Here is a 27,953-nt window from a genome sequence, read left to right on the forward strand (position 1 = left end):
TGGTGTGACTGCAACCCCACACCCCTCTAACAACACAAGACCGCCTTTGAGGAGTGAGTTTAAAAATGTGTTGCTGGAAAAGTGCAGCAGGTCAGGCAACATCAAAGGAGCAGGAAAATCGACGTTTCGGGCCCAAGCCCTCCTTCAGGAATGAGGAGGGTGTGCCAAGCAGGCTAAGATAAAAGGTAGGGAGGAGGGGTGTTGGGAATACTATAGGTGGAAGGAGGTAAAGATGAGGGTGATAGGCTGGAGAGGGAGTGGGGCGGAGAGGTCGGGAAGAAGATTGCAGGTCAAGAAGGCGGTGCTGAGTTTGAGGGTTGGGACTGAGAAAAGGCCAACCCTCAGACTCAGCACCGCCTTCTTGACCTGCAATCTTCTTCCCGACCTCTCCGGCCTATCACCCTCATCTTAACCTCCTTCCACCTATCGTATTTCCAACGCCCCTCCCCCAAGTCCCTCCTCTCTACCTTTTATCTTGGCCTGCTTGGCACACCCTCCTCATTCCTGAAGAAGGGCTTATGCCCGAAACGTCGATTCTCCTGCTCCTTTGATGCTGCCTGACCTACGCTTTTCCAGCAACACCTTTTTAAGCTCTGATCTCCAGAATCTGCAGTGCTCACTTTCCTTTCAAATGCTTTTTTTGTCACTCACTCCTCAAAAGGAGAAAGTGTTACTAATTATGGGGTCCTGTCCCTTATCTACTCGATGCGTGTTGATCTTTGCTCTTTTCAAACAAAGATCGTATTTTTAGAATGAAAACAGTGTTTTCTAGACATTCAAAGATGTTATGTCCGCTCCCCTTAGGTTACCTCCAATTTCAGAATCTTCCATGATTATTAATGATACCACATTATAGTATCGTTGAACATGCCTGTGCAATCTGGCCTGGTAGATGATTTTCTTTAAGGTGGTGGTCATTCTTTGAAATATTGCTGTACAACATTGCAATGTTTGATAGAACAACGTAAGTTTATTAAAAGTCAACATAATATGGTGCTCTACCTGTAGAACACAGCTTAAAGATATTTAACACGGCAAAATATTTCTCGATTCAAACATTCAAGGTCGGGGACACTACTCTCTATTCAATCCATTGTTGAGTTTAGCTGCTTGCCTGGACCTCCAATTTGTGAAATATTCTCTCTTCACGTCCGTCCTTTAAAATCTGCACCTGCATCCAGAGTGAGCATCGCCCAGGCGGAAACGGTCGAAGATCATGCTGCCGTTGGCCAAGCTTCCCGCGTTTGACACCGAAGGTCAATCCGCTTTCCAGATTCTCTCTTCTCTCTCCCCCCCCCCCCCCCCCCGACAAAAAAATCCCAAAAGAGAAAGGGCAACTAAGGAATCAAAACATAAAGTCTGCATAGAAAATGAAAGTTCGAGCTGGTGTTTGATGTAAACCCTTGTCCGTGCGTAGTAACCGAAGTTCCAGTGACGGTCAGGGCGCGAGGCTGTTCGGTTGGTAGCGCGAGAGAACTTAAAACGGTCGTTTGTTAAACCGAGGCATGAGCCGTGTTGTCCCGTCGAGTGAGTCGGTCGAAGATGGAGGAAGAAAACTTTACAGATATGAATACATCGCCCGAGGACTCAAAAGAGAAATCTGTTGAGGCTAGGGACGCGAATAATATCGTTTTGAACATCATTCCTGAAAGCGAAGCCAGATTGGCGACCATTACCACGGAAGCACCCAAACCCAGACCTTTCACTTCACCGAAACCTGTGGCGATGCGCTCTCAACGGCATTTCTTTAACATATTTCGATGGCCAGACAAAGAGGCGCGAGTGCAGACAAGTAGCTTGTTCACGCCACTGGAATTGCAGATGGCGGGCGGGCTGAAATGGACGTGGGTCAGGCGGTGTGTACTTGCTGCGTTTTGGTTAACTTGGATAAGTTTACTGGCATCGGCTCTCGTGATTATTGTGCGGACACCGGAGTGTAAACTTTTACCCAGACTCAGATGGTGGCAAAGAAAACCGATGTATCGTATTGCAATGCAGTCGTACTACGATACGAATGGGGATGGATTCGGAGATCTGCTTGGTATAAATATCGTTATAAGATAATCGTAGTATGTATAGAGATTTTAAATTACTGTCTTATTTACAGTTCGAAACCATTTCCAGCCGCTTTAGAAAATTAGAAGTGGGCTTGACCATCTCTATCCCGTTCCCTTTACTCCCATAACGACAATGTGCAGCTGTGTTCATAATTCTTCAGACCTGGGCAGCATCCAGTCTTAGGCTAATAAGTAGTTACAGTTGCGCAACTCCGATGTCTTTAACACTAGGGTGTAACTACCCTTTGACATTAAATAGCAGTACTATTACTAAACACCCTAAATAAATGTCTTAGGAGTGATCATTGACCAGAGGCTGGATTGAGACAGCCACAATCCTATGGCTACTCGAGGAGATCCGAAAGTGGAGATTCGGTGTCTCCTGGTTCCAAAAGCCTCACCAAGGTATAAATCAGGAGTGTGAATGACATACTGTCCTTTTTCCTGAATAAGTACTGCACCAACAACTTAGAAACTTGACCTTTATAACATCCAGTTCCTCCTCCATCAGCATACATTGACTGCAATATATTATCTACTGATGGAACGTGGCAATTTGCCAAAGCTTCTTTAGCATCAGTTTGTAAATGTGAAAACTCCATTACTTATAAGGTCAGAAGAGGCCACTTTGCCCCTCAAACTTGCTGCAATTTTCAAGCAATCATAACTAATATAGAGTCATAGAGATATACAGCACAGCTTGTCTATGCGGAGCAGATATCCTAAATAAATTTAGTCCCATTTGCCCCATATTGCTTTCAAATCCTTTCTATTAATGTACCCATCCAGATGTGTTTCAAATGTTGCAGTTGTAACAGCCTCCACCACTTCTTCTGGCAGCTCATTCCATACACATCATTTCCACCCCACTTCCCTAACGGTTTCACATAGCCCTCGAATCCTTCGTAGATCAAAAATCTATCTAATCCAAACCTGAATATTCTTTAGGGAAGAAAATTTCAGAAAGTAATGATCTACTCAGAAGAAACCCTCCTTTCCTCTGTCTTAAGTGGGAGATCATTTATTTTCATATTTCTAGATTTCCCTTTCAGTATCTACCCTGCCAAGATCCAACAGAACTTTTCCATACGAATTTTACCTTCTAAACTTCCATTGTATAGGCCCAACTTGTTCAAGTTTTCTTCCAAATGACAATCCCTTCATCCAGAAATTTAGCCGAGTAAAAATACACTGAATTCCTTCCAGTGTAAGTATATCCCATCTAGACCAAAATAAATTGGCTCTCAGCACTGATCTTTGTGGTACCCTAACTAGTTATTGTTTACCAACCTGAAAATGAACTAGTTAGGCAATTTTGTAACCATGTTATTATGTCACCCAAAGACAATAAGGTCTTACCTGTGTATACAGAAACACTCATTCAGACCCAAGACCCTGCTGCACCAATTTTGATCATGACTGATCATGTATTTGCCTCATCACTGTATTTTTGTATCTTCCCTAAAGCCATAGGTGTTATAGGAACCAGAAATCCATCAAACTCTTAGCTCAAACATACTTAATAACTGAGTTTCTCTGGGGTAGAGAATTCCAAAGAATCACCACCTTTTAAGTGGAGAAATTCCGAATAATCATAGCCCTAAATGGCTTGCCTTTAATACTGAGATTCTATCCTCTGGTTCTAGACTCGACAGTGAGGGGAAAGCATCAAACAAAACCTCTACTCTGTCCTTTCAAAAAATTTTAGAAGTTTCAATGGGGTTGTCTCTTGTGCATATCTTTGGACCCTGGGAGGAAACCGGAGCACTTGAAGGAAACCCACACAGTTACGGGAGAATGTGCAAACTCCATGCAGACATTCACGCAGAGGTAGAATTGAACCTGTGTCCCGAGCACTGTGAGGCCGGAGTTCTAACAACTGAGCCACCATGACAACAATCCAGAGACTACAAATCCTTAATCTTTCCTTAGCATAGTTCTGTCATGCCAGGAATTGGCCTTATGAACCTCTGCTGCACTTCCTGTAGAGCCGGTTTATTCCTCCTTTTGGCAAGAAGACCAGTCTGCATCCAGATTTGATCTCACTGGTGAGGTGAGACCATTGCTTCTGTATTCAATTCCTGTTGTGGTAAAGGCTGGCATTCTCCTTGCCTTCCAAACTGCTGCACCTGCATGCCAGCTTTCAGTAACAAATATTTGTCTCCGACCTTCCCTAAGTAGACATGTTACACTTACTTTCAATACGCTGGGACCTTCCCAAAATCCAGGAGATCTAGAAAATTTTCACTAATGCATTCATTGCATTAGTGAAAACAAAAATATTTAATTCTATCAACTAAACGGAACTTGTCAGCCTTCAGCACTTTAATTGCACCTGCAGAAACTGAAACACATCAGGAAGGAGGAGCATTGGCTAGATATTTGATACTTGGAGGCAGTAACACTCATTAGGTGGGTATTATGAAGATGTGTGTATACTGTAACTTTTAAGAGAGTTAAAAGCAATGGAACTACCTGGCAGCACCAAGTGTTCTGAAAAAAGATATAATGTAACCTTTTGGTCCAGCAGTTAGGATAGCTGGTTGCCTGGAGACAAAACAGATTCAAATTAGGCCAATCCATTTAAATTATACCTCCCCCTCCAAAAAAAACAACTCCAATCCAGTTTGAATTTAGTGTATTGATAATCTTAAAAGCTAATGACACATTTTGACACTTTGGGGATATAATACTAGGGAAAATTGAACAGTTGAGAGGAGAACTGCCAAGCCACCAGCATGTAAAGACTGCCCGAAAAATAGCTCTCTTAAAGGTACTGTTATCAGTAACCTGTACAGCAGAATCCCCGAGAGGACGAAAAGAAGACAGGAAATCCGAGAAGAACTGAAAGCTGCCTGGTTTTGAGATCATAAGTTTTGTTTTGTAAATCTTAATCGGGATTTCATCGGACCAGTATTGTAGAGGGGAAAGATAGGTTAGAGGAAGGAATTGTAAATAGTTGTTAGTTAATTATTCTGTATTATACTTTAAGAAATAAATTTAATTTTTACTTTAAATAGTTCTTGACCTCTCAAATTTTCATAGATTACTGCATGGGATAAATCTTTTCTGTGTTGCTGGTTTAAATTAAACAGGAGGGTTTACCCCATGTTGTAACATTGGGATAATCCAATCTCATCAGGACAGGGGAGTGTCACTAAGAGTGAGACAGGTAAGGGCATACAAAAGGTGGGAGTGCAGGAGCTCAACAGGTCTGAGATTCTTTAAGCTTGTTTAGATGAGGGTGGGTGTGCAGGATTGATGAGCTGACACACCCTGACACTCTGGTACAACAATCCATTCAATTCAGCGGAACAAAATACTATATAGTAGTAGGGGACAGCATAGTGAGGGAGATTGACATTGTACCTTGCAGTAAAGAGTGAGAGGCCAAAAGGCTTAATGCCAGGATTCAGGACGTCATCTCAGGGCTTGAAAAGAACTTGGAGTGGCAGCGGAAGATTACAGTTGCTAAAGTCCGTGTAGATATTGAGGCAAGAGGAAAAATAGAAACAAGTTCTGCATAGTTAGTATAAGGAGCTAGGCATTGAATTAAGAAGCAGAACTTCAAAAGTAATAATCTCTGGGCTATTGCAATAAATCTGGTGCAGAATCAACTGCAATCAACTTCACACTGTAGATCATGTTTATCCGAAGTATTTAGTTTAGACTTAGACCTGACTGATAAAGCAATATCCATCTGAGAAGTATCTAATACCTGTGCAAAGGGTCTTTAACATGAATAACTGCTCATGCAGTGATGTTTGAACTCGTTCGAGTTTTCATAGAATTCCTACAGTGTGGAAGCATGCCATTCTCTCTTTTTACCCCCACCACACGTTTATTATCTTTTAGATTTGCTATTGGGCATCAGCCTTGGGTTGTTGTCTTATTGTCTGGCAACCTTAAGTTGATTTGCTAGGCAATGAGGGTACTTGTTTTTGTTCTAAAAGTGATATATTCAGAATCATTGTCATCTCCAGGACTGGTTCCATGAGACTGTTCAAACCTAGTAGTCCAGGCACAGCAGTCTATGATAATTAACTTGATTTGTGATTGTTCTGGAATTGAATTCTACACATAAATGATGTTGTGAGTTGCATTTGAAATTTCTGACTTTGATCAGGCTGCTTTAGGGAACTTAAAGTATCTTTTACAGTTTTGATCTCTCTATCTAAGAGAGATGCTTTCATTGAGATAGTTCAGTGAAGGTTAATTTGGCTAATTTCTGGGATGGGGAAAAGTTGGGCCTATACTCATTGGAGTTTGGAAAGATGAGCAGTGACCTTATTGAAACAGGTGATTTTGAGGATTATTGAGAGGGCTTCCCTTTGTGGAGAAACCAGAGCTAATTCAAAAATAAGCAGTCTGCGTTCAAGGTAAGGAGGAATTTCTTCTTTTAAGATATTTAATTTTTTTTTACAATTCTCTTAGTGAAGGTGATAGGGTATATTTGAGGCTGAATGAGAGAAATGCTGTTTGAAAAATGAGTCAGGAATTGATGGTACATAACAGTGCAGTTAATGCCACATTCAGATTGGAACTGCTTCTAAAATACTTCAATTTTTTCTAAAATAAGGTGGTTACTACTGTATACAATACACCAGATATGGTTTCACTGATGTCCTGTGCAGAATCCCTACAGTGCGGAAGCAGACCATTTAGCCCATGGAGTGTACGCTAGCCCTCTGAAGAGCATCACATCCAGATACATTCCGCTACCCTACCCTTGTAACCCTGCATTTCCTAACCTGCATTGAATTATGGGAGGAAACCAGATCACTTGAAGAAAACCCATGCAGAAATGGGGAGAATGTGCAATCTCCAAGCACACAGTCGCCCAAGTAGAGTCGAACACTGAGATAATAGTGCTAGCTACTGTGCCAAGCCTATATATTTGAATGTATACTTGCATAACATATTTACACTTTGTATTCAATTCCCCTGCAATAAATGATAACATTCTGTTATTTCCGTCTGCATCTCAGAAAGCTAGATTAGATTAGATTACTTAAAATGTGGAACAGGCCCTTCGGCCGAACAAGTCCACACCGATCCACCAAAGCACAACCCACCCAGACACATTTACCCCTTCACCTAACACTATGGGCAATTTAGCATGGCCAATTCACCTAACCTGCACATTTTTTGGCCTGTGGGAGGAAACCGGAGCACCCGGAGGAAACCCACGCAGACATGGGGAGAATGTGCAAACTCCACACAGTCAGTTTAGATTAGATTAGATTACATTACATTACAGTGTGCAAACAGGCCCTTCGGCCCAACAAGTTCACACCGACCCGCCGAAGCGAAACCCACCCATACCCCAGTTGCCTGAGGCGGGACTTGAACCCGGGTTTCTGGTACTGTGAGGCAGCAGTGCTAACCACTGTGCCACCCACTATCTGAAAATGGTCATCATTAAATAATATTTTAAATTTTGTTGTGCCAAAAGAAAACAAAATCATGTCTCACAAACTTGATTGAGCTTTTTGAAGAAATAACCAAGAGAATTGAAGAGTGACCTATATGGACTTCAGTAAGGCGTTCGACAAGATTCCCCATGGGAGACTGATTATCAAGGTTAGATCTCACGGAATACAAGGAGAACTAGCCATTTGGTTGTTTTTCAGACTGGAGGCCTGTGACCTGTGGAGTGCCCCAAGAATCGGTGCTGGGTCCTCTACTTTTGGTCATTTATATAAATGATTTGCATGTGAGCATAAGAGGTATAGTTAGTAAGTTTGCAGACAACACCAAAATTGGAGGTGTAGTGGACAGTGAAGAAGGTTACCTCAGATTACAACAGGATCTTGATCAAATGGGCCAGTGCGCCGAGGAGTGGCAGCTGGAGTTTAATTCAGATAAATGCGAGGTGCTGCATTTTGGGAAAGAAAATCTTGGCAGGACTTATACACTTAATGGTAAGATCCTAGGGAGTGTTGCTGAACAAAGAGAACTTGGAGTGCAGGTTCATAGCTCCTTGAAAGTGGAGTTACAGGTAGATAGGATAGTGAAGAAGACGTTTGGTGAGCTTCCCTTTATTGGTCAGAGTATTGAGTACAGGAAATGGGAGGTCATGTTGCGGCTGTACAGGACATTGGTTAGGCCACTGTTGGAATATTGCGTGCAATTCTGATCTCCTTCCTATCGGAAAGATGTTGTGAAACTTGAAAGTATTCAGGAAAGATTTACAAGGATATTGCCAGGGTTGGACGATTTGAGCTATGGGGAGAGGCTACAGGCTTGGGGCTGTTATCCCTGGAGCATCGGAGGCTGAGGGGTCACCTTATAGAGGTTTACAAAATTATGTGGGGCATGGATAGGATATCCATGGATAGTCTTTTCCCTGGGGTGGGGGAGTCCAAAACTAGAGGGCATAGGTTTAGGGTGAGAGGGGAAAGATATAAAAGAGACCCAAGGGCAACTTTTTCACACACAGGTTGGTACGTGTATGGAATGAGCTGCGAGAGGAAGTGGTGGAAGCTAGTACAATTGGAACATTTAAAAGGCATTTGGATGGGTATATGAATAGGAAGGATTTGGAGGGATATGGGCTGGGTGCTGGCAGGTGTGACTAGATTGGGTTGGGATATCTGGTTGGCATGGATGGGTTGGACCGAAGTGTCTTGTTTCCATGCTGTGCATCTCTATGACTCTATATCTCCCCACATGATACTCCATTTAATCTGGTGTAAATGGGCACAGCAAATCAGCAAAAGTAGATGAGTTCATAAAAAAATTGAGTCTCTTTTCTACAAGAATATTTCAGTAAATGTATTGTGTTATGGAATAGGGTTGATCAGAAGTGTTGTAGTAAAAAAAACTTGGAGGGACTGATGATCAAGTTTCTACTAAAGCTGTTTGAGATGTGGTTAATTCTGAAACTAACATCATAAATTTAAACAGGACCAATTAAGGGCAGTGGTGAGACAGATTTGAAAATTACATTGAAACACAAAAGTGAGAAGTAACAGCAAATACTTAAATACTTTGTATAATTATGAAGAAATAAAAAATGCATTTGAAAAATGAAACTGGCCAACTATAACAATTAAGAATTTATGAGATTAAATAAGAATCTTACAATATTGCCTTTCAGTTTTAGATTAGATTACTTTAGATTAAATTACTTACAGTGTGGAAACAGGCCCTTCTGCCCAACAAGTCCACACCAACCCTCCCAGACCCATTCCACTACATTTACCCCTTCACCTAACACTATGGGCAATTTAGCATGGCCAATTCACCTAACCTGCACATCTTTGGACTGTGGGAGGAAACCAGAGCACCTGGAGGAAACCCACGCAGACACAGGGAGAACGTGCAAACTCCACACAGACAGTTGCCCAAGGTGGGAATTGAACCTGGGTCTCTGGTGCTGTGAGGCAGCAATGCTAACCACTGTGCCACCATGCCGCCCCAATTGGAATGCCATGCTTCTAGGAATTCTCGTGTGTGTCTGTATTTGGCTTGTCCGAGAATGGAAGTGTTGTCCCAGTCAAAGTGGTGTCCTTCCTCATCTGTATGTAAGGATGCTAATGATAGTGAGTCATGTCTTTTGGCTAGTTGATGTTCCTGTATCCTGGTGACTAGTTTTCAGCCTGTTTGTCCAATGTAGTGTTTGTTACAGTTCTTGCAAGGTACTTTGTAAATGACATTCATTTTGCTTGTCTGTATAGAGTCTTTTAAGTTAATTAGCTGCTGTTTTATTGTGTTGGTAGGTTTGTGGGCTATCATAACGTCAAGAAGTCTGAGTTGTTTGGCAATCATGTCCGCATTGTTTTTGATGTAGAGGAGAGTGGCTTGGGTTTCTGGGCGCATTTTGCCTACTTGTTTGGGTTTGTTGCTGAGAAATCGGCAGTCTGTGTTTATTTGGTATCCGTTCTTTTTAAATATGTTGTATCGGTGATTTTCCTCTGCTGTTCGTAGTTCCTATGTGCTGCAGTGTGTAGTGGCTTATCGAAATGATGATCGAATGCAGCTTCGTTTGTGAATGTTGGGATGGTTGCTTCTGTAGGTCAGTATTTGGTCCATATTTGCTGTTTTCCTGTAAATGCTGGTTTGAAGTTCCTCATTGGCTGTTTGCTCTACTGTGACATTGAGGAATGGCAGTTTATTATTGTTCTTCTTCCTCTTTGTGAATTTTATGCCAGTAAGGATGTTATTGATGGTCTTGAAGGTTTTCTGTAATTTGTTTTGTTTTGTGATGACAAAGGTATCATCCACGTAGCGGACCCAAAGTTTGGTTGGATGGTTGGCAGAGCTGTTTGTCCCAGTCTCTGCATGACTGCCTCTGCTAAGAACACGGACATCGGTGATCCCATGGGTGTTCCATTGGGTTGTTTGTTTTGTCTTTGGTTCTTCTAATAGTGTTGTCAGTGTTTTTTTGGCCAGCTTGATGTTGATGGATGTGAACAGGGCTATTATGTCAAAGGAGACCATTATTTCATCCTCTTTTATCTTGGTGTCTTTGGTGTTCAGGAATTCTTGGGGGAGTGAATAGAGTGGCGTGAGTCTTCTACTAATTGTTTTAGTCTTTGGTGGAGTTCCTTGGCTAATCTGTACATTGGTGTTCCACGTAGTGAGACTATGGGTCTGAGGGGACTCCTAGTTTGTGAATTTTGGTTAATCCATAGAGGCGTGTTGGATCCATCTGGTTTCATTTTTGGGAAGTTATCTTCTTTAATTCTCCGGTGTCTACAGGAAAACAACACATTCAGACCAAATATTGAACTACAGAAGCAACCATCCCAACACCCGTAAACGAAGCTGCATTAGAACATTATTTCAACGAGCCACCGCATACTGCAGCACAGAGGAACTATGAAGAACAGAGGAAAATCACCTATAAAACATATTCAAAAAGAATGCCTACTGAATGAACACAGTCCACTGATTTCTCAGCAAGAAACTCAAACAAGCAGACAAAACGCGCCCAGAAACCCTAGCCACTTTCCCCTACGCAAAGACATCACGGAAATGATTGCCAGACTACTTACACCTCTTGCCATGGTAGCCCATAAACCCACTAACGCACTAAAACGGCAGCTAATGAACTTGAAAGACCCTATACAGACAACAAGCAAAACTAATATCATTTACAAAATACCCTGTAAGAACTATAACAAACAGGCAGAAAACTGGCCACCAGGATACTTGAACATCAACTAGCTGCCAAAGGATATGAGCCACTATCACTAGTATCCTTACATACAGATGAAGAAGGACACCACTTTGACTGGGACAACACATCCATGCTAGGACAAGCCAACAGAGACACGCACGAGAATTCCTAGAAGCATGGCATTCCAACCAGAACGCCATCATAAAAACACATTGATCTACCACCCTCTGATAAAAAGAACCAGAAATGACATCACTAACCCAAGGAAACCTAAACATATAAACAGAAAGTGAGACATAACACCAATGCTTCACCAGAGGCTGATGATGTTACCTGGTATGCTGACGAAAGGTCTGAAAACGACTTCCAACTCAACGAGCAAACTTATGTCCAGAACCTCAACCTGAGCTACAGATCTTCTCAAAATTGATCAAGCTTATAAAACAAAATATTCAAATAAATTTGCAAAATATATTAAACTAGATAAGAGCAAAGAAGGAAGAAATCAACAATAGTAAATATTAGTTGCTTAAACAACGTGTAATACTGGTAAATCAGAAAGTAGCTGAGATGCCTCTCAAACATTTTGTATCTAAATTCACAGATGAAATAATAAACATACCAGATATTTGGGAAACAGAATGTCTAATAGGAGTGAGGAATTTAATACCATGGATAAAAACGTATTAGAGAACAAAAATGTGTCAAAAGCTGACAAATCCCCTGGATCCTATTGTCTGTATCCAACTGTTTGAAAAGAAGTAGTTGTAGTTACAATAAATGCATTACTTTTAGAGTACTAAAATTCCTTAATTCAGGAATGATCCATGTGGATTGGAATGTTGCAAATGTAACCCCACTGTTCAAGAACAATGAGAGAGAAAACAGGTCAGTTAGTAGTAGGGAAATAATAGATATATTATTAAAGACATTCTAACAGGTCACTTAGGAAAAAATCAGTACACCCAGGCAGAAGCAGAAAGATATTTGCAAGGGAAATCATGTTTCATAAATCCAGTAGAACATTTCAAGAGTATTACTTGCAAGTCATTGACCAAAAACAAAACTACAAATTAATATACCATTTTAAGGGATGGCAGAATCACTAGTTGAGTGCCACATAGGTGTAATGATCAGAAACAATGATGATTTGACCTAGTTATCTTTTTCACAATGTTTTCACAGACCCTTCTTCAAATTTTGCAGACAGATTAAAATGCTTTGTAAACAAAGACCAAGTACAGATAATAAATGCTTTATGTTACACACACTGCGTAAATGTAAACCATAAGACACACAAGCAGAAGCCCATTTGGTTTTCTCTGCCATTCACAGAGATTATGGCTGATCGGATAAGTCTTAACTCTACTTTCCTGCCTTTTTCCTCCATAACCCTTGATTCCCCTGCTAATTAAAAATCTGTCCATCTCAGTTGTACAGAACTGAATTTAATGATGGTCAAGGCTGCAGACCGAGAGGTGGATTAGGCAATTTAATTGGGCAAGAGGTGAAATGTCAAGTCCCTGATTTTGGGGAAATGTCACCGAATTAAGTCGATAAAGATTTGGAGGTGATTTGAGTGTCTCAACAGCAAATGTTAGAAATCTAACAGTAATGACATAAATGTTTACTAAGATGAAGTGAGACCTTTGTGATTAAACTGGAGACAATTGGGCAACAGCAGGAGAAAAATCTGGGAGAAGTTGGCTTTGGGCAATATCTATCTACAGCTCGAAGGTCAGCAAGAGGCATGGTAACTATGCACCAAGGGGCCAGGCTGCTTAGAATGTTGGCAATAAGGGCGAGTGAAATGACCAACAATAATGACCATATGTCCTCCTGAGTGTTGTATGAGAAGCCACCATCTGAATATGCTTGAACAATGTTAAGATAATGTCAAATTTTGCTCAGGCTCTCAACAGAGACATTAACTAATTGTGCATGCACATGCTTGAAAGCTATGTTTGATGCTGATGGGATTCAATCCAACACCAGTGCCTTCAAAGTCACCAAGAGATTTAGATTTCTCTACCGAAGGTTAGATCACTAAAGCTCCACAGGAACGTCTGTGGTGTCTCATAAGCAGCCATTCGAGTATGCATCAATGAGTTTGCCAATGCTCTGTTCAAAAAGGTCAATGACTTTGTTATATTCACCACTAATCATGAGAGCTGGACAGCGAGCGAGACTGTAGGCTTTGGTGCCATCACAGGTTTCCCACAAGTGCAAAAGTTATAGGCTTGTTAAAACCTACAATGATGGAGACTGATAAATTTTAACAAGATATTTTAACTATTTATGGTCAGCTGAAAGATAAAATATTGATAAATGGACTCTGCAAGATGGCAGCGATTCTGTAGAACTGCTGTGGACAACTCTGCCTAACAGCCAAGGCATACTGGTGTTTTTTGCCATCCCTGGCCAACTTATGTGGTGGAATTATTAGTTTAAAATATGACAACACATATTTGTTAATATTTAGGAGTGGGAAGGATGCCAAAGGGAAAAGGGGCGAGCAAACAGCAGTAGGGAGGACACTCCCCTGCAGCACCTACTACGCCAGAGACTGCAGCAGCAGCAGCCTCTCCTGAACCCCCTGGGGACCTGACAGACTCTCAGGAATTGGCTGCGGCGATGGAGAGACTTACCTTGAAAGTTGGGGCTATGATTGATGAGATCCATGGGGAGATTCATGTCCAGATCCAACCTATCACATACATGCTGCAGAAGCATGAGCAGGAAATCCAGGGCCTCAGGGAGCAGCTGGAGGAGGTGGAGAGTCGAAGTAAGGCCTCGGAAGCTGCGATGGAGTCCTCATCCAGTCGGATCCAGGTGCTGGAGCAAGAGGTGCGGGCCTTGTGAGACCATGTCAACCACCTCGAAAATCGAGGTCGAAGGATAAAACTCTGAATTGTCAGGCTCCCTGAAAGTGAGGAAGGAGAGCAGCCAGTCAGCTTCTTTGAAAGATGGCTGCCGAAGGTTTTGGGCCTTCACATTGAGTCCAGCAGGCTGCAGATTGAAAGGGCTTATTGGGTTACAGTGCACAGGTCAGAGCTAGTGCCACGCCCCTGCCCGGTCCTAGTACACTTCCACTCATAAGGAAAAGCAAAATGTAATAGAAGCTTCCAGATCCATGGGAAAAGATCCACAGGCATGCTGTACAAGAGTCAAAAATCATGTTTTTCCAGGATTTCTCTGCAGCTGTAATTTGAAAGAGGAAGTCCTTCGATGAAGTTAAAAAGAGGCTGAGGAACCTGGGCATCCAGTACTCCATGAGATACCCCACAGTGCTCCATTTCAGTCATGAGGACTCAGTTTATACATTTGACTCAGTGGATAAAGCTAAAAACTTTGTAGACACTTTAAAATAGACGGATTGGCCTGGAGAATATGATTAAAGGTTTTTTCTCTTTTCTATCTTTCCCCATGTTTTCCCTTTTTTTTAAAATCCTTTCTTTCTCCCTATTAATTTCCTTTTTGAAAATGGGGCAAGAATCCTTGGAATAAGTTATTCCTATTTTATTTAATAACTGGATTTTCTGATGGGAATTTTGTGGATGTTCTTTGTTGTCTGCCCCCCTTTTTCTCGTTCTGTTCACAAGTAGGGGCGACATGAAGCCAGGGATGGGTGGAGTGCTCATCCTGACTTTGTCTTTTTTCTGTTGATTTAAGGATCATCTCCTTGTTTTTTTTTTCTGGCCTAAGGCTGGGGCACAGTCTGGGTTTGAAGAAGCTGTGAAGGAGGGGATGGGTAGGGTGAATGACCCCTATGGGCAGGGGGAAGAGTCTTCCATTCAAGGTTTTATAGTTGGTTTTCTTTGTAAGTTTTTTGTAGTAATAGTTGTTTATAGTTATGATAGAGTAGTTTTTGTATATATAGTTCTTAAACTCTATGAGTCTTTATTTACTTGTGTTCGATGCTTTGTAAGCAGGGTTCTCCCTTCCAGGGGTTCAAATTCTCTGAAAGGGGATATGGCTAAGTGTCTTATTAAATGGTGTGCACCTGGAACATTAAGGGAAGACATTCACCTGTTAAAAGGAAAAAAGTGCTTTCTAGCCTTAAGAGGGGAAGAGTTGATATTGCTTGGTTGCAGGAAACCCATCTTGATGATGGGAAACACCTGAAATTACAACAGGGGGGTTATGAACGGGTATTCTTTTCATCCTTTACTACTAAAAGTAGGGGGGTAGCGGTACTTATCCAGAAAAATCTTCCATTCACATTATTAGAGCAGGTCAAAGATGAGCAGGGACGGTTTGTGATACTTAAAGCCCTGATACATATGGGTGGAATATAGCACTTTAAATGTCTACTGTCTTCTGGCACATCCCCTAAAATTTTTGATTAGTGCTTTCTCTAAGTTGAGTGGTTTTGGAACACGGCACATTGTTATAGGGGGGGATTTTAATTGTCTTTTGGATCCGACAGTGAACAGGATACCTTGTGGGTCCTCAACTATTTCTTCGCAGGCCAAGCAGGTGATTGACTTTATGCGACGAGTTGGGGCTGGTGGATATTTGGAGATGTCTTCACCCTACCGGCAGGGACTTCACCTTTTCTTCAAATCCACATAAATGTCACATGAGGATTGACCTCTTTCTGGCTCCCTTGGCCCTCCTGGATTCAATTATGAGTTGTAAAATTGGGGATATAGCTATCTCTGATCATGCAGCAGTATATTTGGAGGTTAAGGCCAAGAGTGAAGGGCTAGGTTTGCGACACTGTCGTTTGAACCCTTTTCTCCTTAAGGATTCCAAATTTGTGGAATACGTTTTGAAGGAGTTTCAGGAATTCTTGACTATCAACTCAGGCACGGCTAGTAGTCCGCCTATGCTATGGGAGACTGCTAAGGCCTTTGCTAGGGGATTAGCTATTTCCTATTCGGCTAGCCGGAAATGACAAGGAGGAACAGCAGCGTCTACTTGAGACGTGGTTGAAAGCCGCCAAGGCAGCACATTTTGCGCGGCCTTCAGTGACTAAGCTACAGTGGATCACGGCCCTCCGGGCTGCCTTGAATTCAATACTGACACAAAAAGGAAAGAAAGACCTTGCTTTTGCTAGACAAAGGCTGTTCGAATATGGGGATAGCCCAGGGAAGTATTTAGTATACCTGTTTAGGAAAAAGCGTGCTCCCCAATCCATTTCTGTAATCAGAGACAGCGCCGGGGTCCTTACATACGCTGCTAAAAAAGATTAATGAGGCTTTTCAGAGCTTTCACTCTGAATTGTATTGGTCTGAAGGTTGCGAGGACAGGAAGGCTAAAATGGAGATTTTTTTAAGAGCCTGGACCTCCCAGGGGTAACCTTGGAACAAGCATCGCTCCTTAATGCCCCCTTGACAGTTCAGGAAATACAGGAGGCAGCTAGGCAACTTCAGAGTGGGAAAGCGCCTTGCCCTGATCGTCTCCCAGGTGAGTTTTATAAGGAGTTCATAGGGACTCTGTCAGGGCAGATGTTGGAGATGTACAATCACTCCTATATGCATGAATGCCTATCACCATCTTTGAGAGAAGCTAATGTTTCCTTAATTCTTAAGGAGGGGAAGGTTCCTGAGGATTATGCCTCATACAGGCCCATCTCTCTGTTAAATTCAGATTTCAAGATTCTGTCCAAGATCCTGGCGCTGAGACTGGAAAAGGTGTTGCTCTATATTGTTAAAGAGGACCAGACAGGCTTTATAAGGGGCCATAGGTCCTCTAATAATATTAGAAGGTTGCTGAATATGGTCCAAGTTTGTCAGCAATGATCGATTCAGGGGTTGGTGATTTCCTTAGATGCAGAGAAAGCATTTGATCGGGTGGAGTGGCTGTATTGTTTTTATGTCTGAGAACAATTTGGACTGGGTGGGGTCTTTGCTAGGTGGGTGGAGGTTTTATATCGCCACCCTCTGGCCGCGGTCATCACCAACGGGGTGAAGTCTGGGAATTTTAGGATTGGTAGGGGTAGTCGGCAAGATTGCCCCCTCTCATCATTGTCGTTTCCATTGGTGATAGAGCCGCTGGCAGAGGCCATTCGTCAGAATGTCCACATAAGCACTCCAGAAGTGGGAATGAGGGCACACAAGATTACACTGTATGTGGATGATGTCCTTCTGTTTTTATCAAACCCGATGACCTCCGTAACCCATTTGATACAGTGTATCAATTCATTTGGGGCTATTTCAGGATATAAGATTTACTTGGCAAAATCGGAGGCTATGCCTTTGGGGAACCTTAAGGATATGCCAGAAGTTGAAGGTGGCCCTAAGTTCCCTTTTAAGTGGTCACGTGCAGGGTTCTGATACCTGGGCATTTTTATTACGCCCAAGTTTGATCTGTTATTTCGGACTAACTTTGCTCACTTGCACGACGATATTAGGCGAGATCTCCAGAGATGGGAGGCTCTTCCAATTTCATGGCTGGGCCGAATATCTCTCATTAAGATGAATGTTCTTCCTCGTTCGCTTTATCCCATGCGTATGCTCCCTATAATGTTTCCCAGGTCAATGCTGCGGAAGCTTATGGGATGGTGTGGTTCCTTTATCTGACATTGTAGGCAGCCCCTCATCAAACTTATTAATTGCAGTTGCCTCAAGGAGGGGGAGGAGTGGATTTCCCAGACATCAGGAAGTATCAGTTGAGTTCCCTGCTGTCATTTGTCTGTGATGGGTAGGTAATGATCCAAACTCAATATGGCTGGATATTGAGGCCTCGCAGGCAAAGTGCCCTTTTATTAACCTGTTGTTCATGGATAAGATGACAACAGTTATGGACCACTACCGGAAACACATTGTCATTAGTACAGTCAAGGCATGGAGGGCAATGCATCAGAGTGAGTTGCTTATCCAAGACTTCGCCACTTACGCCCATAGTTGGCATGCTAGGGTTCTGACCAAGGATGATGGATTCAGGGTTCAAACTATGGGCAGTGAGAGGAATTTCTAGTTAGGGAGACTTGTTTGAGGGGGAGTTTATGATGTCTTTTGAGCAACTGAGCCGTAAATACAGGTTGCCCAGCAGAGATGTTTTCCGGTTTTTTTCAGGTTAGGGATTTCATCCAGAAGAAGACTACGCTTCTCACTAAGCACTATAAGCCCGATACAGAGAGGTTGTTGCTACGTTCCACAAACACCCTTTCATTTAGTGCCCTCTATCACCTGCTGGGTGGCAGGGTCTGGCAGGATATTAACTGGTTATGTGAGATCTGGGAGCAAGAGCTAAGAGTGGAGGTCTCTTCTGAAACATGGGAGAATGCTTCAAAGATCTCAATCTGTAATAGGACATGCGCTACGCAGTTAAAATATCTGCACAGGGTTCATCTGGCACCAGACCGTCTGGTGAAGTTTTAAAAAGGGGCATCTTCAGTGTGCACCAAATGTAAAATAAGTGTAGGTACTCTTACCCATTGCTTCTGGACATGCCACAGGCTCCATGTTTAATGGAGGGCTGTGGCGGGAGAGATAGGGAGGGTATTTAGGACTGAAGCCAAAGTAGACCCGATATCTTTCCTCTTAGGTCTACCGAATTTACCATCTTTAGACGGGCATGCAAAGAAACTATTTAATATTCTTGCATACTGTGCACGGAAGAATATTCTGATAAACTGGGTGTCTGAAAAACCGGCAGGTTTGCTGGGATGGCAGAAATTAATTATGGAGCACATTCCCTTCGACTTTTTTATAAACATGGTGCACGACACAACAGACCATTTTTATAAGGCATGGCAGCCCTACTTGAGTTATTTGGATATAGATTTGTCAGTTATCTTATCTAGGGTGTTTGCTTAACCAGGATGGTTAGGTTTGTCAAGCCCTGGGCCCTGGAGAGGGTCTCCTGAGTTAATACGTGTATATGCACAATGCTCCCGTTCCTTTGCTTAGGAACTTTGTGCCGAGCATAGCTGTTCTGTATTTTGTGGGTTTTTTTTGTTTTTATTTTGCTTTTTTTTGATCTATTAGTTATTTACTTATTTATTGGTGTTGCTTTGCACAGTGTTAGGGTTTGTTTTGTATTATAGGGTAGGTTAGTAGTTAGTAGACAGTAGTTATATTATAATGTGTTTTTTTTTTCTTTTTATTGTACTGATTTGTATTTTTCAATAATTTTATATGTTTGTAAAGTTAAAAAAATTGCTAATAAATATACCAAAAAAACTTGAAAAATTCTTCAGTATGTAATTTTTTCATTAAGATTTACCTCAACTAAGTTTTGTTTAAAAGGAAACTTGTAATCTAAGCTAAAGAAAGGAGAAATCTTTAACTGTCTTAATGTGACTGGGAGCCCCACAGCAAATGAGCTCTGTGCAGCATTACAATTTGACATAGATTGCTGGTGCTCCCTTTATTCCAATGGATTCAGGTCTCTGTTTTCCCAAGTGGTAAAGTTGAATGATTGTTGAAAGGTGCTTCCCTTAGTTTTTAGAGATTGCCAAACTGACAAACAGCTTTAATCCCTGGTCTAGGGATTTTTTCATTCTGGCTTTACCAGCACTAAGCTTCTAGAACTTTCACAAAACCTTGGGATATGTTTCAATCAGAGATAGTCATTCTGCTTGTTAGATCACACAAAGAGGTTAATTATCTACATTGAATATGCCTTCTTGAAGGGAACTAGTGATGGGCAAAAAATGCTGGCCCCGTCAGCGATGCCCACTTCCCATGAATGAATCTTTAAAAGTCTGCCTTCTGTTCTTTTAATAGACACCTCTCTTTTCTGTTCAAAACCTCAGAGACTGAAAGTTTATTCGCAGTCAGTCAAGTTGCACTTGCCTTTGTTTCCAGGTATGAATTGTGGCACATGCATTTCAGTACCTTCTCCTAGGATATCCTTACCTCAATGGTTACCAAGTTACCCAGGCTTTTTGGGCATAATCCTCTTGCCATGAATTGGAGGAACTGCCCCAAAACAGAATTAACTTATTAGCAGTTGCATTCATGACAGTCCATGTGGCAAATAGAACTTCATAAATGTACATTTCATCTGGACAATTGCAACTATATCTTCCCAGCTATGTGCTTAGTTCCCAGGGACTACGCTATCTCGCAGCAGAAGAATGGGGAACTCTGAACTAAGCAATTGGAAGAGATATTCATCCATTGACAAGGTGGAGGGAAGGAATTTGAATGGCCACGAGGGCAGAATGTTCTGATTCCATTAGGATGCTAGTGCAATCGAAAGACACATAAGAGCGGCCTTTGGTCTCGTTCTTACTCATTTTCAACCTGAGTGAATTCCCTGTAACTCTTAAATCACGACCACAAACATGTTATTGCTGTAGATCTATGTCCAATATCACTAGCTTCCTTCAGCACAACTTGCAATCCCAGGACATCTAACATATCAATGGAAAAGAATTCTAGGCATTTAGGAATCCCATCACTGTCTACATGGCCTCTCAAAAGCCATAAACCCTCCTGAAATTGGAAATATTTTGCCAATGCCTGCTTTCTACAGACTGCAGATTCTGGAGTAATCGTCGAGCAGCTGTCCTGCCTCAGTGGGATAGCGCACTGGAAAGCAAGCTCTGCTGTTCCTGGAATCACCACAGAAGTTAAAGATTTGATAGAAATCTGCAAAATTCTCCAATTTACCTCTCTTTTAGAGCCATGTTGGCAGAAAGCATAGTCAAAGTTTCAGTATTTCCCAAGAATTACGGTTTATTCCAAGTAATTACATTCTAGTTATAGATAAACAATTATAAACTGGCACACCATTATACTAGTTTAAACATTAATCACCTTATAAACTCCCCCTTACACAGGGAAAAATCTAGTAAAGCCACTGCTCTGTGCTGCTCAGGATCTGTTGAGGTGATTCAAGAGCTGATCAGAATGTTGCTTCTCAGTATTCCTTCTCTGGATATTTTTGCTGGTTTGCAGGAGGCACAGGAATGATTCATGCATAAAAGATCTCTGACTTATTAGTTAGAAGTCACAGCTTACACCAACAGAAAAATGGAAACTTGGAAACTATTAGTGGTGACTTGTAAACTTTTCATTGTGCTCATTTGAGTATATGTAAAACTAATTCTATCACATGGTCTGCTATTACATACAGTCCATAGTTAGCCACTAATCGTCCCCTTATTAGCTATTCATTCTCCTAAATTGATTGTTGTCCACCGCTTTGTCTTATCTCCACCTAATATTTATTCCTTCCACCCCACCCCTGCACCTTCTACATAAAAGATGATTCCTCATAGCTACCATCAGTTTTGAGGAAGGGTCACTGGACCTGAAATGTTAACTTTGATTTCTCACCACAGATGCTTCCAGACTTGGTGAACTTTTCAAGCAATTTCTGTTTTTGTTTCTGATGTCAAGTATCTGAGTTCTTTCGGTTTTTACCTTTTATTCGCACTATGGTCATGTCGACTTACAGACCAATCATCTACTTACTGACAGCTGAATCTCAATTTGACCACAATCCTGGAGCTCCAGTTTCTGCAAACTACACTGCAAATATTACTGGAATCAGCAACTGTGTAAACAGCGTTTTTTTCATGAGTATCAGGTTAATTGATTTCAAAACATGTAGTAAACCTTTAGTAATATATTTTTCATTTCAGTCCTCCATCAAAAATATGAGAAAAATGAAAGAGTCTTTATGCAGCATTGCATATGTACCTCATCAGTTGCGTTGCTACCCTGCCTTTTTGTTTCATTTATGGGATATGAGCATCACCACCACCTTGGCCAGCATTAATTGCTTATCCCTAATTTCCCTTGAAGATGTTGGCAAATCACCTTACTGAACTGCTGAAGTCTAAGTGCTATAGGTCCATCCATGGTGGTGTTAGCAAGTGAACTTCAGTATTTTGAGCCATCGAGAATGATGGAATAGTGATATAACTCAATGTCAGAGTGATTTGTGATTTTGAGAGGATCCTGGGTGCTGCTGCATACATTGGTTGGTCTTTTTAGCCCATAGACTTTGTGAGTTGCTATAGGGTGTCTAGTAGATGGTACTTTGCTGCTACTGAGCTTTAGTGAAGGGAGTGGATGTTGAAAGTCTTTGATGGGGTCTCATCCAAATGGGCTTTGACCTGTTTGATTTTGAGCTTTGTTGCAGCTGCACCTATTCAGGCAAGTGGAGAGGATTCCATCTCTGGGAGATAATGGTGTCGCAGAATTATTGCTATACTAGTAATCCAGAGTCCCATGTAATGTTCTTGGGACCTGAGTTTAATTGGGGTTCACAAAACTATTCTTAATTTGTCAGCAAAACAAAACACATCTGATTCACTATTGTCTTTTTTAGGGAAGAAAAGGTGCTGTCTTTATCTGGTGTGACTTATAGGTGACTATAGATCCACTGCTTTGTAGTTGGTCTTAACTTCCCTCTGAAGTGGCCAAGCAAGCCACTTGATTCAAACAACTGTTAGAAAGTCTCAAAAAAGGAATGAAACCAGATGGTCAACCTAGTATTGACCGAGTCACCAGAAATGATAGCAATGTTTCCTGAAGTCCTCCTTATTAACGTAGAGGGGCTAATGCCAAAGTTGGAAGAGTTGTCTCAGATTAGAAGAGCAAAGACATTGTCACACCCACGGTTCATATCTTATTTCATATCATTATTAGACACCTTGATCGCAATCTTTGGGTATGCCCTGTCCCACCGGCTCAGTGGTATACAGTAGATTAGATTAGATTAAATTCCCTACACTGTGGAAACGGGCCCTTCAGCCCAACAAGTGGGCGGCACGGTGGCACAGTGGTTAGCACTGCTGCCTCGCAGCGCCAGAGACCCGGGTTCAATTCCCGACTCAGGCGACTGACTGTGTGGAGTTTGCACGTTCTCCCCGTGTCTGCGGGCAATTTAGCATGACCAATTCACCTGCCCTGCGCATCTTTGGACTGTGGGAGGAAACTGGAGCACCCAAAGGAAACCCATGCAGAAGCTGGGAGAATGTGCAAACTCCAGACAGACAGTTGCCCGAGGCAGGATTTGAACCTGGGTCCCTGGAACTGTGAGACAGCAGTGCTAACCACTGAGCCACCGTGCAAAGAAAGAGTTGCCCAGGTAGTCCTCAGTATTGCAATTGGACCCCTAAATGTCTCGTCATCAGGTTAATCATGGAGAAGGAGATGTCTTGCAGATTACCACACACTGCCCTCCACATGACTGACGAATCAGTTTAACATCATTGGGAGGAAGCACTGAAGGTGACATGGGCAGAGAATGTCTTCTTAGGGGATTTCAATGTCCACGATCAAAAGTGACTTTATAGCAGTACTACTGGTCAAACTGGTTGACTGCTAAAGGACACAAATTCAATCTAGCAGCTATGCCAAGGGTGATTGAACCAAGAAAAAAAAAATTGGCACCCATCCTCATCAATCTGTCTGATGCAAATACTGCCCATGAAATCATTGGTAAGAATGACTGCTGCACGGTCCTTGTGGAGAAAAAAATTTGGCCTTCACGATATCATGATATCTTTTATCACTGTGCTAAATGGGTAGACGTCAACCAGATCTAGCAACTCAAGATTGGTGTCCACGGGCTTGGTGGGTCAGCAGCAGAATTATCCTCCAACACAAACTGCAACATTGTGGCATGGTATATCCTCCACTCTATCCTTACCATCAAGCTATCAACCAGGGTATCAACTCTGGTTCAATGAAGGGTGCAGGAGAGCATGCCCAGAGCAGCACCAGGCATACCTAAAAATGAAGAGTCAACCTGGCGAAGTGGCAAAAATAGATTTGCCAACCAGCAAGTCAGATACCAAGTTTTAAAAAAATTCCACAATCAACAGATCAGCCACAAAGCTCAGCCACTGGAGGAGGAGGCTGTACAAACAGCCTCAGTGATGGAGGAACTCAACCCATCAATGCAAATGATAAGGCTGAAGGATGTTCAACCAAAGTGCTGAGTGGATAATTCACCTTAGTCTTCTCCAGAGATCCCCAGCATTATGGGGGCCAAACTTCTGCCTATTTCATTCACTCCAAGTTACCAAAAATGTAGGTACAGGATGCTGCAAAAGCTGTGGACCCTGACGATGGTTTGGCAATAGTACTGAAGATGTGCTCCAGAACTAGCTGCACATCCAGTCAAGCTGTTTCAGTCCAAATCAAACACTGGCAGCTTCCCAACAATGTGGAAAATTGTCCAGCTATGTTCTATACACAAAAAGCAGGACAAATCCAATCCTGTCAGCCACCACCCTATAATGAACTCATGATCATCAGTAAAGTAATGGAAAGTGTCAACAACAGTGCTATCAAACAGTAACAGCTTAGCAATAATTTGTTCACTGATACCCAGTTTGGGTTCTGCCAGGGCCACTGAGTGTTCTGGTCTTGGTTAAAACAAGAACAAAATAACTGAATTCTAGAGGAGAAAGTGAGGTCTGCAGATGCTGGAGATCAAAGTTGAAACTTTATTGCTGGAACAGCACAGCAGGTCAGGCAGCATCCAGGGAACAGGAGATTCGACGTTTCGGGCACAGGCCCTTCCTGAAGAAGGGCCTGTGCCCGAAACGTCGAATCTCCTGTTCCCTGGATGCTGCCTGACCTGTTGTGCTGTTCCAGCAATAAAGTTTCAACTGAATTCTAGAGTAAGGTGAGAGTAAGTGATGCCCTTGACATCATAATCACACTTGACCAAGTATGACCTCAAGGATCCCTCGCAAGACTGGAGTCATAGAGATGTATAATGTGGAAACAGACCCTTCGGTCCAACCTGTCCATGCTGACCAGATATCCCAACCCAATCTACTCCCACCTGCCAGAAGACAGTCCATATCCCACAAAGTCCTTCCTATTCATATACCCATCCAAATGCCTTTTAAATGTTGCAATTGTACTAGCCTCCACCACTTCCTCTGACAGCTCATTCCATACACGCACCACCCTCAGCGTGAAAAAGTTGCCCTTTAGCTCTCTTTTATATCTTTCCCCCTCACCCTAAACCTACACCGTCTAGTTCTGTACTCCAGGGTAAAGACTTTGTCTATTTGTCCTATCCATGCCTCTCACGATTTTATAAACCCCTATAAGGTCACCCCCTCAGCCTCCGACGCTCTAGGGAAAACAGCCCAGCCTGTTCAGCCTCTCCCTATAGCTCAAATCCTCCAACCTTGGCAACATTCATGTAAATCTTTTCTGAACCCTTTCAAGTTTCACAACATCTTTCCTATAGGAAGGAGACCAGAATTGCATGCAATATTCAACAGTGGCCTAACCAATGTACTGCAAAGTGCTGCAACATGACCTCCCAACTCCTGTACTCAACATTCTGACCAATAAAGGAAACCATACCAAATGTTTTCTTCACTATCCTATCTACCTGAGACTCCACTTTCAAGGCGCTATGAACCTGCACTGCAAGGTCTCTTTGTTCAGCAACACTCCCTCGGACCTTACCATTAAGTGTACAAGCCCTGCTAAGATTTGCATTGCCAAAATGCAGCACCTCGCATTTATCTGAATTAAACTCTATCTGAATTAAACTCCATCTGCCACTTCTCAGCCCATTGGCCCATCTGGTCAAGATCCCGTTGTAATCTGAGGTAACCTTCTTTGCTGTCCACTACACCTCCAATTTTGGTGTCATTTGCAAACTTACTAACTACACCTGTTGTGCTCACACCCAAATTATTTATGTAAATAACACAGAGTAGTGGACCCAGCACCGATCCTTGTGGCACTCCACTGGTCACAGGCCTCCAGTCTGAAAAACAACCCTCCACCACCACCCTCTGTCTTCTACCTTTGAGCCAGTTCTGTATCCAAATGGCTAGTTCTCCCTGTATTCCATGAGATCTAACTTTGCTAACCAGTTTCCCATGGGAACCCTGTCGAATACCTTACTGAAGTCCATATAAATCACGTCTACCACTCTGCCCTCATCAATCCTCTTTGTTACTTCTTCAAAAATCTCAAATCAAGTTTGAGAGACATGATTGCCCATGCACAAAGCCATGTTGACTATCCCTGATCAGTCCATGCCTTTCCAAATGCATCTAAATCCTGCCCCTCAGGATTCCCTCCAACAACTTGCCCACCACCAACATTAGGCTCACCGGTCTATAGTTCCCTGGCTTGTCTTTACCATCTTTAAGTAGTGGCACCACATTAGCCAGCCTCCAGTGCTTCTGGCACCTCACCTGTGACTATCAATGATACAAATATCTCAGCAAGAGGCCCAGCAATCACTTCCCTAGCTTCCCACAGAGTTCTAGGGTACACCTGATCAGGTCCTGGGGATTTATCCACTTATATGCGTTTCAAGACATTCAGCACTTCCTCCTCTGTAATATGGACTTTTTGCAAGGTGTCACCATCTATTTCCCTACAGTCTATATCTTCCATATCCTCTTCTACAGTAAATAATGATGCAAAATACTCATTTAGTATCTCGTCCATTTTCTGTGGCTCCACACAAAGGCCGCCTTGCTGATCTTTGAGGGGCCCTATTTTCTCCCTAGTTACCCTTTTGTCCTTCACGTATTTGTAAAAATCCTTTGGATTCTCCTTAATTCTATTTGCAAAAGCTATCTCATGCCCCCTTTTTGCCCTCCTGATTTCCCTAGTAAGTATACTCCTACTGCCTTTATACTGTTCTAAGGATTCACTCGATCTATCCTGTCTATACCTAACATATGCTTCCTTCGTTTTCTTAACCAAACCCTCAATTTCTTTAGTCATCTAGCATTCCTATGCCTACCAGCCTTTCCTTTCACCCTATCAGAGTATACTTTCTCTGGACTCTCGTTATCTCATTTCTGAAGGCTTCCCATTTTCCATCCGTCCCTTTACCTGCGAACATTTAACAAATTCCTCTCCATCTAAACCTTGAATATTATGGCAGTCCCAGTCAATGTTTGGAAAGTTAAAATCCCCTACCATAACCATCCTATTATTCTTACAGATAGTTGAAATCTCCTTACAAATTTGTTTCTGAATTTCCCTCTGACTATTAGTGGGTGTATAATGCAATCCCAATAAGGTGATCATCCCTCAGTTCCACCCAAATAACCTCCTTCGATGTATTTCTGGGAATATACTCCCTCAGTACAGCTGTAATGCTATCCCTTACCAAAACACTCCACTCTCCCACCTCTCTTGCCTCCCTTTCTATCCTTCCTGTAGCATTTAGTTGCGAGTCCTGTCCATCCCTGAACCATGTTTCTGTAATACCTATGATATCCCAGTCCCGTGTTCCTAACCATGCCCATCTGCCTTCCCTGTTAGATGCCTTGCATTGAAGTAAATGAAGTTTAATTTATCAGTCCTACCTTGTTCCCTGCTTTGTCCCTGCCTGCCCTGACTGGTTGACTCGCTTCTGTTCTCAACTGTACCAGTCTCAGATTAGTCTCCTCACTATCTCCCTGGGTCCCACTCCCTCACCTTACTAGTTAAATCCTCCCAAGCAGCTCTCGCAAATGTCCTGGCAGTATATTAGTCCCCTTCCAATAAAGATGAAATCCGTCCTTCTTGTACAGGTCACTTCTACCCCAAAAGAGATTCCAATGATTCAAAAATGTGAATCCTTCTCCCATACACCAGCTCCTCAGCCATGCATTCATCTGCTCTATCCTCCTAATCCTGCCCTCGCTAGCTCGTAGCACTGGGAGTAATCCAGATATTACTACTCTCGAGGACTTCCTTTTTAAATTCCTGCCTAACTCTCTGTAATCTCGCTTCAGAATCTCAACCTTTTCTCTTCCTCTGTCGTTACATCCAATGAGGACATTGACCTCTTGCTGGCCCCTCTCCCCCTTGAGAATATTCTGCAACCTCTCTGAGACATCCTTGATCCTGGCACCAGGGAAGCAACAC

The 27,953-nt window shown here is 42.4% G+C and overlaps 1 protein-coding gene across 1 annotated transcript in view; it reads left to right on the forward strand.

Annotated features, from left to right (window-relative positions):
* The first annotated feature begins 588 nt into the window (after positions 1-588).
* LOC122552730 (4F2 cell-surface antigen heavy chain-like) overlaps positions 589-27,953 on the forward strand; it is a 48,783-nt gene continuing 21,418 nt past the window's right edge. Inside the window, exon 1 of the mRNA XM_043695639.1 lies at positions 589-2,041. Within this exon, the coding sequence (XP_043551574.1) occupies positions 1,543-2,041 (499 nt within the window). The 5' untranslated portion in view covers positions 589-1,542. The remainder of the gene's footprint in view (positions 2,042-27,953) is intronic.

The sequence above is a fragment of the Chiloscyllium plagiosum genome, chromosome 9, assembly GCF_004010195.1.
Source record: "Chiloscyllium plagiosum isolate BGI_BamShark_2017 chromosome 9, ASM401019v2, whole genome shotgun sequence".
Taxonomy (NCBI): domain Eukaryota; kingdom Metazoa; phylum Chordata; class Chondrichthyes; order Orectolobiformes; family Hemiscylliidae; genus Chiloscyllium; species Chiloscyllium plagiosum.